At 47.9% G+C, this 12,799-nt stretch overlaps 1 protein-coding gene across 5 annotated transcripts in view; it reads left to right on the top strand.

The window, feature by feature from the left end:
- Positions 1–12,799, top strand: part of MYO5C (myosin VC) — a 115,684-nt gene that overhangs the window by 546 nt on the left and 102,339 nt on the right. For all 5 annotated transcript variants that reach the window (XM_074394234.1, XM_003941618.4, XM_010352387.3 and 2 more), the window contains exon 2: positions 10,932–11,042. In XM_074394234.1, coding sequence (XP_074250335.1) covers positions 10,932–11,042 — 111 coding nt within the window. The remainder of the gene's footprint in view (positions 1–10,931; positions 11,043–12,799) is intronic.

Here is a 12,799-nt window from a genome sequence, read left to right on the forward strand (position 1 = left end):
CGCCTCGGCCCCTTCCTCTCCAGCCACCGGTGGAATCAGAGTTGCCCATGGAGACGTAGGAAGCAGAGTCGCCGGCAAGTCTCCCGGCTCCTCCTGGGAACCCATTGAACTTGGCACAGAAGCTTATGGTCGGTTCAGGCTGCTTTCTAGAATTCTGTGTCTTCAAAGTGCATGAACGTGCATGTAAGCTCATCAGATGCCTAAAGCTGATGCAGCCTGGGCCACAGGCTTGAGGGTATTGTGGTGGCACCAAGCGTTTGGGGAGCCCAGGAGCCACAAGGTGCAGTCGTAGGCTCTTCGCCTAACGTACTGTTAGCAAAAGTACGAACACTACCGTTTCTAAAGCGCCTTTCACATACCCTGACGCGGGACAATACTGGAGCATTAGTCAGAAACTTCCTCTTTCTGCCGGCAGGGGCTCCACCTCTTACCTCGGAAGGGCAGCATTCCCGCAGGTGCCCCAAACCCTCTGAGATGGGCTTGGGTAATTATTTGGATAAAGAGAGTGTGACAGTGTTAGCACCTTTGGAAAAAAAATCCATTTGAATATCCGTAAAGCCTGATCCTCCGGTACACCAGTTGGGGAAATCTGGAGTCCTCAGTATTCGGACGAGTGGGACTGGAATCCATCTATTTCCCCGCACACATGCTGTAGCTTTCTACTTTAAAAGACACTTTTAATGTAGATAGAAAAGATAGTTATAAGAAATCATGTTTCTATGGTTTAAGCAAACGTTTTTCTTCTACTTTGATTACTAAACAGTCCAAACACAAAGCAACCAAACTCTACTTTCTCTGCTGTTGCATCTGCATTAAACTGGAGTTCTAAATGGACAGGGTTTGAATTGCCCTAGTTTTGTTCTAGAATTATTTTCACCAGTGAGAGTGTGAGCCCTCAGTCAGCCAACAGTGCTTCTTCAGCCTTCAGCTTACTGGAAGTTTAAGAAGTCTTGAACTATTCTTAGATGATATTTTGGAGGACGGAGAAAAATGCTGCTCCTGCACCTGTTTTAGGTGGCGATATTTCCAGATGCGGAAAGACACAGGTGCAAGTGCCCCTATCCTTGGGTGCCTCAAACCTCAAAAATTTATTAAATGTCTAGTAAGTACCATGTACAATGTAGGAAAACTGATAGTAAGGAGTTTAAAGGTACAAGCTTGGAGGGAATAAGACTGAACCCCAGAGACGGAAGCAGCCCTAATGGCCATCCCCACTGACCTTCTGTCCAGGTGGACACCTGCGTGCCTAGGCTGCCAGCTCCCTTCCAGGTGGGTTGTCGGCCCCATTTTGCTAGAGATGGGAAGGGGGAGGGCCATGGCAGCCAGAGAGCGAGGTCAGGGCTTTATTCCCCAGTGTGAGTTTTGAGTGGGGGCTGGCAGGATCAAGGGCCGTGTGTTAGGACTGAGATTTGTTGTGTATGACAGCAGCACCCTTGGGCTGTGGAGGAGAGATGCTGGGGTCATGTAGCTGAATTCTCAGTCACTCCAGCTGTTGGAAAAGAATTAGAGCTGCAGTGTTGGCCATTGTTGGAAACAGATGCTCAGTGCCACATAGAAAAATTAGCACGGAGACAAAGGATTTTTAGCAATGCAGTTTTTACTTCCTGGACTGCAGGAAAGGTATCCTTGCTAGCCATTTTGCCACGAGAGTACAATGAACAAAGGAAAACAGACATATTTATTTCTTACACATTTGAGGTTGTTCTTACTGCTGTGTTTGATTTCCGCTGGCTGCAGCCAGACCTTACAATTTAAACTAAAACCTTTTAAGTTGGCTAAGAACCGAAAACTTTTAAACAGGTAAAAGCAATGGAGAGCTGGCACATGCCCATGAGCACGTCCAGCACAGATATTTTGGTTAAAGTACGAGGATGTAGAATGTACTACATGCCTGTAAGCATGGCATGTCTAACAGCTACATAGGATAGGGCTTAACAAAGAGTTATTAGATTACTTATGATTTATTCTTCAACAAGAAAGGAAACTTTAAAGAGGAGCTTTTTTTTTTTTAAAGTGGGGTTTCACCATGATGGCCAGGCTGGTCTTGAACTCCTGACCTCAGGTGATCCACCCACCTCAGCCTTCCAAAGTGCTAGGATTACAGGCGTGAGCCACTGCACCCGGCCAAAGAGGAGCTTTTTAAATTCCCACAGCGGGTGGAGGCAGGTGAGATTGAGAGGCTGGACTGGGGAGTGGGGTGGGGGATGGACAGACCAGCCAAGGATGACATTCGAGGTTAGAATCTGTATGAAAGAGAGCAGGGTGGTGCCCTTGAGAGAATTAAGGATGTGGCATGAGGAGGAAATATTTCTTAGGAAAGTCATCAGGCAAGTTCTGTACTTGCAGGGGTTGAAGGGGTGAGGGGGCTTCCAAGGGAAAGTGTGTTGCAGAGTGGGAGGTGCCAGAGGGAGGGGAAGGGTCCTGCCGAGGTCTTCGGCTCAGAGGTGGTCACTGAAGCCAAGACAGTAAGGGCCTCACCAGGGTGGGAGGAGGCAGACAGAGATGAGGGCCAGGGGCAGGCCAGTGGGGAATGCATCTGTGCAGGGAGTGAGAGGAAGCAGAAGGGCTGAGGTGGGACCATCCAGAGGAGGAGAAAACAGGGGAGCTGGAGGGCACCCTGTGAGAACAGGGAAGAGGGAACTTCCAGAGAAGTCTTGGTGAGGACAGTGATCACTGCTAAGTGAGGAGTAAAATCATCCACCTCTCTTCCGAAGCTACAGGCACCATGCCTTAGAAATGTTGAGAGCAACAGTTCCACTATTGGACATCTCTCTAAGAAGAATCAGTCTGGCATTCTCTGCTTGAAGGTGTTTAGAGGCTACCATTGCTTTCAGACTCACTGACCAGCCACGAGGTCCTGCCTCTCTCCCTGCCTTCCTGCTCTTACCTGGGCTCATGTTCTGCCAAACCTCTGCCGTTCCCTCCATGCCTTGCCTGTACGTTGCCACTGTGTGTCTTGGCACACGGAATCCCACCAGTCTGACCTCCATGCAGTGCCTTCCATATTGCCTGTTAACAGCTCGTGAACTCTGTCTCCCTCATTGATCAAGAGCTGTCAGTGAGCAGTGGATAGTGGGGGCCTCATAAACATTTGATGTGCACCTGTGTGCATGACTGAACGTTTCTGCTTACAGAAAAAGCTAGGACCACAGAGGCGATGATACGGATGATGGTTATTTTTATCTCTAACTCATTGAGTACTTCTTAGGTGCCAACTGCCATCCTCAGGGTTTTATGTGTCCTCTCTCATTTAATCTGAAGCAATAACTCTGTGCGTTAGATGTTCTCATGGTTTTAGAAATGGCTCAGGTCAAGTAAGTTGCTAAGGTAATGTGCAAGTGATGGAGCCAGGGTTGAAAGCCTGTGTTCTTAGTATCTCTCACTACCACCACCTCAGCTCAACCGCTGTTATTATCTTCCTCTTCTTCAAGGGATCTGACCTTTTCACCACACACAGTGGGCTTGTGGGAAGTTCATTCACTTTCTAGCTACCTCTCCTGACACCTGTTTATGTTATTCCTTATAATAACTAACTTGGAACCAACTCCAGTGTCCAGCGAGAGGGGCAGAGTTGAGTAAGTCACCGAAGACTCACATGACAAAACAGCACGAAGCCATTGGAAGTACTATTTCCGAAGCGATCATAACATGAAACTTGGTTATGTGAAACATGGGGCACAACAATTGTATTTGCCATGTGTGGATAAACATACAATCTGCAAGCAAAGAGAAAAGACCACGTATATCACTGTCTAAAGACTGGGCGGCCTTTTCTTCTAGTAGCTGCAGAGAAGTCCACAAGGGTGAAGGCTGGGGACGGGTCGTCAGGTTTGGCCCCTCGGTGTGGTCCTCGGTGTCGTTCCTGTTTGGGTAGAATTATGAAGGGGACAGGGAAGTCCTGACGTGATCGGCGAAAGGGGGGAACCAGCAGAGGACTGCAGTCTGAAGATAGAAGAAAGGCAGCAGGTGCGTGTTAACCTCAGAAAGGAGTGAGGATGGGAGGCCGCGGTGGCAGGAGTTGAAGGCACAGAGATAGTGAGAGAGAAGAAAGCCCAGAGGGCTTGACAGCTGCTGAGGAGGAAGAGTGGGTGGCAGCGAGGGCTTGAGAAGAGTGAGTGCCACCGCCTTTCCTCTGAGAGCATCCTTCCAGACCCTCAGCATCCAGGCCTCCTTCCTCTGGGGGACTTTTCACACCTTGATGCCCATGTTAGTGGCATTATTCTCTAGCCTTGGTCTGCTCAGCCCTGAGGACGGTGCAATTCCTGTGGGCGTCCCTCAGTGTGTCCTGGCACTATGTTAGTGCTTCGTTTGCGCCGGTACATGCTCTGCCCCTGGTGGGTCAAGTCAAGTCGGGGTCCTGCCCCTTACTAACTGGGCAAGTTATTTAACCTCAGTTTCCATACCTGTATAGTGGACTGAATCATGCTTACCAGCTTGGGAGGGCACTATGAGGATTAATGCATGTAAAATCCTTAGCACAACACCTGACACGTAATGCATAATAAATACTGATGCTATTGTAATCGTTGATTTTTGTTTTTGTACCTAAATATGGACTTCACATTTATCCCTATAAAATTTTCCACTTGGTTGCTTAGTGCTCAGAGTTTCTGTAGCTTGTAAAAACCTTTTGACTCTTGTTCATCTTGAGCTAATCAATCATTTCAGCTGCTTATTTGATACACGTGTTTTGTTTTCTCATCTACGATACCGGTGAAAGTGTTGCGTGAAAGGGGAGGCAGTAGAGCTCTGTGGCATGCCTCTGGAGACCTTTTTTTTTTTTTAAAGGTTGCTCTTGCTCATTAATTAGAACTCGGGTTATGACTGTTTAGACAGGTTCACTGTAGTCATTCCGCCATGCGTTTCTTTCACTTGTGCAAGAGGAACTCACATCTTCAAAGAAGTCCTGCTGAAACTCAGATGTGCAAGGTCAAGAGAAGTGTCTTGACTAGCAGCCCAGGGCCCCTGTTTAAGATGAGATCAAAGTTCAGTGTAATGATTTTTTTTTTTAATTTGGCAATTCTAAATTGTTTTTAGACTTCTGTGTATCATAACTGTAGAAAATCAAATATATCCATTGTATTATGTATGGGTAGTTCAAAGAGAAAAAAAGGGTGAAAAGACCGAAATACTAAGTTTAGTCTTTAATTGGTGCAATGGAACCACTGGGAATTTGAATTTTTGTTCAAAAGTTGCTTATGGAGTGCTAGCTTTGGGAAGTCATTGCATGGAGTGCTAGCGATGGGAAGCCAAGCACTAAGACTCTTGAATTTCAAATGCCAGTAGGTGAGATGGGAGGCAGCCCAGATACCTGGGGGAGGGGCTGAGAGCACTCAAGGGGAAGCATCCAGCCCTGCTCGATGGAAAGCGGCAGGGAAAGTGCCACAGATGAGGAGCGTCTCAAGCTGCTCTTGACTGTTCAGAGCTGTTTGCTCATGGATGGGGAGAGGATGGGTGGGGCTAGAGTGGAAGGAACAGAAGTTGACAGCAGAAAGCCAAGGAAGGCCTGCCATGTTCCAGAAAGTGCTAGTGGTTTGGGGTGGCCACCGGCAGAGGGTGGATTGAAAAGAGGGTGAGGCCTGAGTAGGGAAATCGCCCAGAATGCTGGTTGCCTAGGTCTGGCTGTTCCTCAGAAACCACGAGGTGGTGATTTGCAAGGCTTTTCTCTTGCCAGGCCCAACCTACAGGATTCCAATCAAGTACGGGTGGGTGAGGGACAGGTGTGTGTCTGTTCAAAGAAACCTGGTGCTCAGCCTGGCGGAGGATGCCCCCAGGGGCTGCTGCACCAGTCAAGAGAAGATTGGTGAGGGTAGGACTGGGGACGGATATATGGCCTTGGGCAGAGGGCTGGTGGGTAGGGGATGGGAGGGCCGACAGGAGAGAGCTTTTTAAAGGCAGTCTTTCCAGCTCCTGGTGACCATTAGGCTGTTGGGGGTAGAGACACAGGGCAGCAGCCAGCACCGTCCCAGGCTTCTGACATGAGAGCAAGAGAGGTAGTGAGCAGGAGCGTCAGCATGACCAGAGTTTGGAATTTATGTCTACGAGGACATTTAGGGGCTGACGTCTTGGAGGCATTTGGAAATGTGGTGTAGAGTTCCAGTGCACGATCTGGCTGGAGGTCTCAGATGCACAGGTGCAAGGTGGTTGCGTAAGCTGTGGAAATGGTGGAACTCTCCAGAAACAGCCTGTTGTGAGAAGAGGCTGGGAAGGACCTCGGGAGAGAAGGACACAGGGGAGTGGGAGGGGCAGGGGAGCCAGGGAAGGGGCCCGTGAGGAGCAAATGAAGAGGAGGAAGAGAGTGTGGCAGTCTGGCCTGGCTGACCTGGAGTGTGGACACTCCCAGCCCAGAAAGCAGTTCTAGGAGGGAAACTCATGGCGTCCCATCTTGTCACATCTTCCGTGTAAGTCTTCAAGTCATCTCTGTGGCTAATGCCAGAAAAGCCCTCAAAAAGTAGGCGGCGGGAGAAGATGCTGTTCTCATCTCACCTGTGTGCCTGGGGGGTAGCTGGCGTGCTCTTGAGCACATGAGGTCCAGCCGTCCCGAGCCTCAGCTTGGGGCCTTGGCACGGGAGGGCACTCGGGGAAGGTGGGAGGTGGCCCTCCCTTTTTTGGCTCTGCTGCAGGGCTTGGCAAGCCATCTGGGTCCCAGTCCACAGGCCCTTGCTTCATGGGACGGCCCCACATTTGGGAGATCAGGTGACAGCTGGTTACATTGTTTGCATGGACTGCGGACTGCGTTTATTTGTATGAATGCTGTAAAGTTAGCTCTTCCTCCAGTTTGAAGCATTGCTTTGTGGGTAGAGGAATGTGAGGGAGGAGGGGGTGGGAATGAATGGGTGGAACTTACTTGAAGCTGAGTAAACTCATCGTGTTTACTTACCAGGCTGGGTTTCAGCTGCAGGGCGCTCAGTGCCAGCAGACACCAGGATCGCAGGGTGTGGGTGGCCTGGGCTACTGGGCTGAGGAGTCATTGGTCTTCACTCCAGAAGAGAAGCCGCCAGTGGTTACGTATGTCCTAATACTGCCTGTCATTTAATACTGCTTTTAGCTGAAACCAGTAGGAAACTGTTGGTAAGAGAGCACGTGGACTCTTAAGTAGGTGGTTCAGTTGAGAGTTCAAGATTACTTTCAGGGCCAAATTCGTCGACTTAACAAGGAGTTCACACTGGGCGTCACAGGTCCTAGCTCCGCTGGAGCCCTGGGCCTCTGAGACTCTCTGTGTGCTGTTTGGTGAGTTATTGTTCTCTCTGGGCTTCAGTTAGGGGCTCAGTAAAACTAAAGGACTGGTTGGCCTAGTGACTTTCACGTTACATCTCAGACCCCCAGGCTTCCTTGGAAGGCCCCCAGAGCCTTCAGCTTCAGCTTCCATCGGAACACCTCCAGTGTCAACAGCTTCACTTAGCCAGCTGTCACAACTTCCTTTTGAAGTAAGCTTTCTGCGGCTCTAAAAAGGAGTTTCACAAGCAACTTGGAGTAGACAATCAGTTCTGAGATCCTGTAGCGGCCAATTCTTGATAAATTTAGTAATTCATGTACAATTCTTTTGGGGGGGGGCATATATTTTGACATTTGCCTTTAAAAATTAATATTCATTGTTCTGATTATGAAAGTAATAGATACATGTTGTAGAAAATACATCCAACTCTCAGATAGCTCTTAGGAGGACCCCCATCCTAATCCATTTTAATGGAAGTGAGCTTCCCGAGATTAGTCATAAATATTTGCATTAGCAGACCTGGGGTAGGAACTGTGTAGCCTGTGGCAATAAGGATGGGTGTGTACGTGCGTGTGTGTGTGTGTGTGTGTGTGTGTCTGAGATGAAACAGGCATGTGTGTGTTTATGAGGCTTCCATCCTCCTATCTGCACAGGAGTGTGTGTCACCACCTGCCAGGTCATTCTTCCATTCTCTCTCTCTCTCAAAACTTAACCCATCCATGTCACATTTCAGCAAGCTCCTGCTTTTTGCTATCTGTTAAAGATTAAAGCAACTCTTCCCTGGTGTGATTCTGTCCCGAGTCGCTGTTCTTTTGATCAGTGGTCGTTTATCTTCGTCCGCCTTCTCTTCCACCCAAGTGCGTGTTGCCACCCAATGGAGGATTCGATGGACATGGATATGAGCCCCCCAAGGCCCCAGAACTGTCTTTTCAGTTGTAAACTAAAGGCTGACAAAGATGATCACTTTAAGGTGGATAATGATGAAAATGAGCACCAGTTATCTTTAAGAACAGTCAGTTTAGGAGCTGGTGCAAAGGATGAATTGCACATTGTTGAAGCAGAGGCAATGAATTACGAGGGCAGTCCAATTAAAGTAACCCTCGCAATGTTGACAATGTCTGTACAGCCAACGGTTTCCCTTGGGGGCTTTGAAATAACACCACCAGGAGGGTGGGGACGTGGGAAGAGACAGCATGGGGAGAAATGACAGATACAGGTGAGGGGAAGGAAGGCAGCAAACCATACTGCCATGTGTGTACCTATGCAACAATCTTGCATGTTCTTCACATGTACCCCCAAACCTAAAATGCAATAAAAAAAAAAGAAAGAAGAAAGAACACCACCAGTGGTCTTACGGTTAAAGTGCTGTTCAGGGCCAGTGCATATGACTGGACAATGTTTAGTAGCTGTGGAGGAAGATGCAGAGTCAGAAGATAGAGGAAGAGGGTGGGAAACTCTTAACTATATTATTTCATTTCTGTAGCAGTTGATACCTGGCTGGCCCTTTTATAATGCAGAGTGAGAACTTTCCCTACCATGTTGGATAAATGTTGTCCAGGTTCCATTGCTATCAATGTGTTGTCCAAAATGCCTGTAGTTTTTTTAAGATGGAACTCCACCCTTTGCCTGGTTTTAAGTATATGTGGAATGTTATGAAGGGGCACAGTAGTAGAGGTGGTCAGATGTGAAAATGGTGGGGAAACAAAAATATACATGTGAAATAAAATTCAATACTTTAATTTAAAATAAAAGGTTAAAGCCACTCAAATGATTTAGTAGTCATGATTGATATCCATCCGGTGACTTTGTTGTTTTATTGATTAAACAAGGCAATTTATATTAACTAATAGGTAGGTCCCTCATCCAGCATGTCCCAGTCTAGTACTTGTACCCTGAACTTTGTTTTGTTTTTGTTTTTGTTTTTTTGCCTTTGAGACAGAGTTTCACTCTTGTTACCCAGGCTGGAGTGCAATGGCGCGATCTCGGCTCACCGCAACCTCCACCTCCTGGGTTCAGGCAATTATCCTGCCTCAGCCTCGTTTACAGTCACGTGCCACCATGCCCAGCTAATTTTTATTTTTAGTAGGGACGGGGTTTCACCATGTTGACCAGGATGGTCTCGATCTGCTGACCTCGTGATCCACCCGCCTCAGCCTCCCAAAGTGCTGGGATTACAGGCTTGAGCCACCGCGCCCGGCCCCATCCTATTTTTTTGAAGCATCTTAGAGTAAATCATATATCAATACACCTTCTAAATATTTTAGTATGCATATTAACTAGAGTTCCATATTTGTTTAATTTCTGTGTAAAATTTACAGATGATAAAATGCACAAATCTTAAGTCTGCATTGACAGAGGTTTGAAAAGTGCTTAACCCCTATGTAACCCAAGCCCCATCAAGATACAGAATGTTACCATCACTCCCAGAAGATCCCCTCGAACACCTTCAGTCACTCCCTGGCCCCAGCCACCCACCCTCAGAGGCAAGTACTGCTGTGAATGTTTTCCCAGCATGCGTTAGTTTTAGCTGTTCCAGAACTGATTTGAAGAGACTCAGATAGGAAGTGCTCATTTGGGTAAGGCTTCTTTAACTCAGCACACTTTGGTGATTCACCCATACTCTTGCTTACATCCGTAGTTCATTTCTTTTTGTGGGTAAGTTGTATTTCATTGTATGGGTATAACTGGTTTTTAAAAAATTTATTCTCATAAATGGGCATGTAGTCTGTTTCTAAATTTTTGGCCATTATCAATAAAGTTACTATGCCCCATATCACAGAATTTATATATCATTCTTTTGAAGGGGCATATATTTTGATATTTGCCTTTAAAGATTAGTATTCACTGTTCTGATTATAGAAGTAATAGATGCATATGGTAGAAAAATACATCAAACTCTCAGGTGTCTCTTATAAGGACACTAATTTTAAAATCCTATTGGGTCAGAGGGCTCACCCTTAGGACCTCATTTAACTTTAATTACCTTCTGAAGACCCTGTCTCCAAATATAGTCAGTTGGGAGTAGGGCATCAGCATACGCATTTGGGGGACGCACGTTCAGCCTTCAGCAGCATGGCTCCACCTAAAGACTTGTACTGCGGCGCTGAGCCCGGCGTGCTGGTTGCCTGCCAGGAATTGAGCTGGGTGGCTGTGTCTGGACTTTCACATTTCCCACTGTGGGAATCCTTGACAGCCCACCAGTGTGGTAAGATTATGATGACATTGCTGTAATAGTGCTTTCATAGCATTTTACAAAGTTCTTTGAAGTACGAAGTCTAATTTAACCTCCCACTGAACTTGTGAAATAGGTGTTGTGCCAATTTTATGGATGAGAAAAATGAGGCGCTGGAAGTTAAATGTGTGGCCCAGAGCTCCATAGTCAACCCGTGGCGAAAGAAATTCCTCTCCTCTAACCCTGTGCACGGCCCTGAGATGTTTCCGCTAAGGGACTCGCGAATTTCTTTCCCACATCCGGGCTTTCAGCATTCAAGGTTTATCTAGGAGGCTTTGGGAGTTCCATTGCCTGTAAAATGAGGCAGCCAGGCCTGGTGCATTGCAGGTGTGTGAAAGATCACCTCATAAGCAAAGTTACGTAGACGTATTCCTAGTGAAGGAGTGGACCTAGTGGACAGAAAGAAACCTTCCTGTGTCTAACCATGAAGGGATCTATGCTTTTAAAGTCCTGAAGTTTAGCTTTTCTTTTTCCGTTGGTCAGTACAACAGGGTTTGGATTCCTGATCCTGAAGAAGTTTGGAAGTCTGCTGAAATAGCCAAGGACTACAGAGTTGGTGACAAGATCCTGCGACTCCTGCTGGAGGATGGAACGGTGAGGGTCCTTGCTGTTTGTAGCTCTGACTATGTGTAAAGCGGTAGCTGGGGTGTGTGAGGACAGGGACCCATGGACAGCCATGTGGGATGTGGGAGGAGCCCAGGGAGGGTGCACGTGTGGGCACCAGCACCATCTTCAAATACCCACTGGTGCCAGGAGTCACCGACGTGTCTGTACTCCTTCCCTCCCACCCCATGCTGCGCTGTGTCCACTGGGCCTCTCTCTGTAATGATGGCCCAGCTGCAGGAGCCAGGTCTGTGCCCGGCGTTGCATTTCCAGGCACCCAGCATTGCTGGGAGAATGCTGAAAAGTGATTCACCGTTTTGGCTTTATGAGTCTCAGCCCAGAGATTGGGCAAAGATGAAAAACTTTTTTGAGCCCAAGGCATACATACGCTGGTGGAGATAAAAACATCAAGATGGGAAGGGGAGGAAAATGAGAAGAGGGAGAGAGAAAATAAGGCAGGGAGAGGGAGGAGTGGGAGGAGATGACGTACAGAAATGTGTAAGGGAGGGAGTGTGGCAGGGACAAGCAGGCAGGGACGCTCAGCTTTGTGTGACATTGTGAGGCGCCTCTGTTGGTGCTGGTGTGCTGAGGGGGAGGTGAGGATGAACTTTAGCAGTTGCCCCCATGGTGGGATGAGCCAGTGAGGAGCTTCCCTGCAAGGCTGCACGTGCCTTCTGATGACGCAGCTTCTGAAGACTGCCTTTGTTTTGAGTGCCCCTGAGTCGATCTTGCCTGCCATTGCTGTAGTGACATCTCACTATATTTGTAGCTAGGGTGATTGGATGAGTTTAGAATCAAGTATCTGGATACAGAACTGGGCAGGAGATTTGTGCACCATCTAGATCCCAGAGGTGGGTCCGGGGAACGTCATGTGAGGATTAACTGACAAGGTATGTACATGGGTTCTGCAGAGACAGGACACACTATTTCTAATCAGATGGTCCTGGATTTGGGAACATTTCCTGAGATCTTGGGAAGGGAGAAGAACATACAGGTTAAAGACGCATCCTGTAGAATCAGATGAGCTGGCTTCAGATTCAGATCCTGGCATGGCCACATGGCCACCTGTTAACTCTTTAACAGCAGGCCCCCAGTATTCTCATAGGTACTAAGGAGGTAATGACTGTGCACTGTCCCAGGGCTGCGGAAGTGTGATGAGACAATCCTGTGTGCATGTTTGAAGGCAGGAGCCCTGGGAAGAGGTTGCTGCCTCCTGGGGCTTCCCTTCCCAGCAGGAGCTTCTCGCAGCTTTTATTGAGTATCTCCTGTGCACAGTCTAGGCTCCAACTAGGGATCAGATAGCTTTGTCTGGGGAGGAAAATCTCAAGACAGCAGCTGCAGTGGCAGTTTGCTGCTTTAGTAATGCCCGCAGGGCCTCAGGTGGCTACATTCCTGGCCTTGACCCAGCTGCAGAGGCAAGTAGGATGGCGGGCAGCCAGGCGGCTCTTGAACTCAACCCTTTGTCAGTACCGTGAGAGACAAAGCCCGTGTGCTATAGGACAGCGTTGCCTCTGCCTCCACCTGTCAGCATAATGTTCATCACATTTTCTCCCTTCCCCCAAAGACTCTGGTCCCGTCTTTCTGTTTCTCTGTTGTTTTCACACATAACATACACAGAGGCCAAACCAGAAGTGGGGGTTGTGGATGTACAACTGAAAAACAGAGACAGGGAAAGTAAATATGTATGAGAAGCATTCTTCCTGATTTTATTCTCCAAAGTGTTTAGGTTGGGAATATTCAGGTCGGGG

The sequence above is a fragment of the Saimiri boliviensis genome, chromosome 2 (assembly GCF_048565385.1).
Source record: "Saimiri boliviensis isolate mSaiBol1 chromosome 2, mSaiBol1.pri, whole genome shotgun sequence".
NCBI lineage: Eukaryota > Metazoa > Chordata > Mammalia > Primates > Cebidae > Saimiri > Saimiri boliviensis.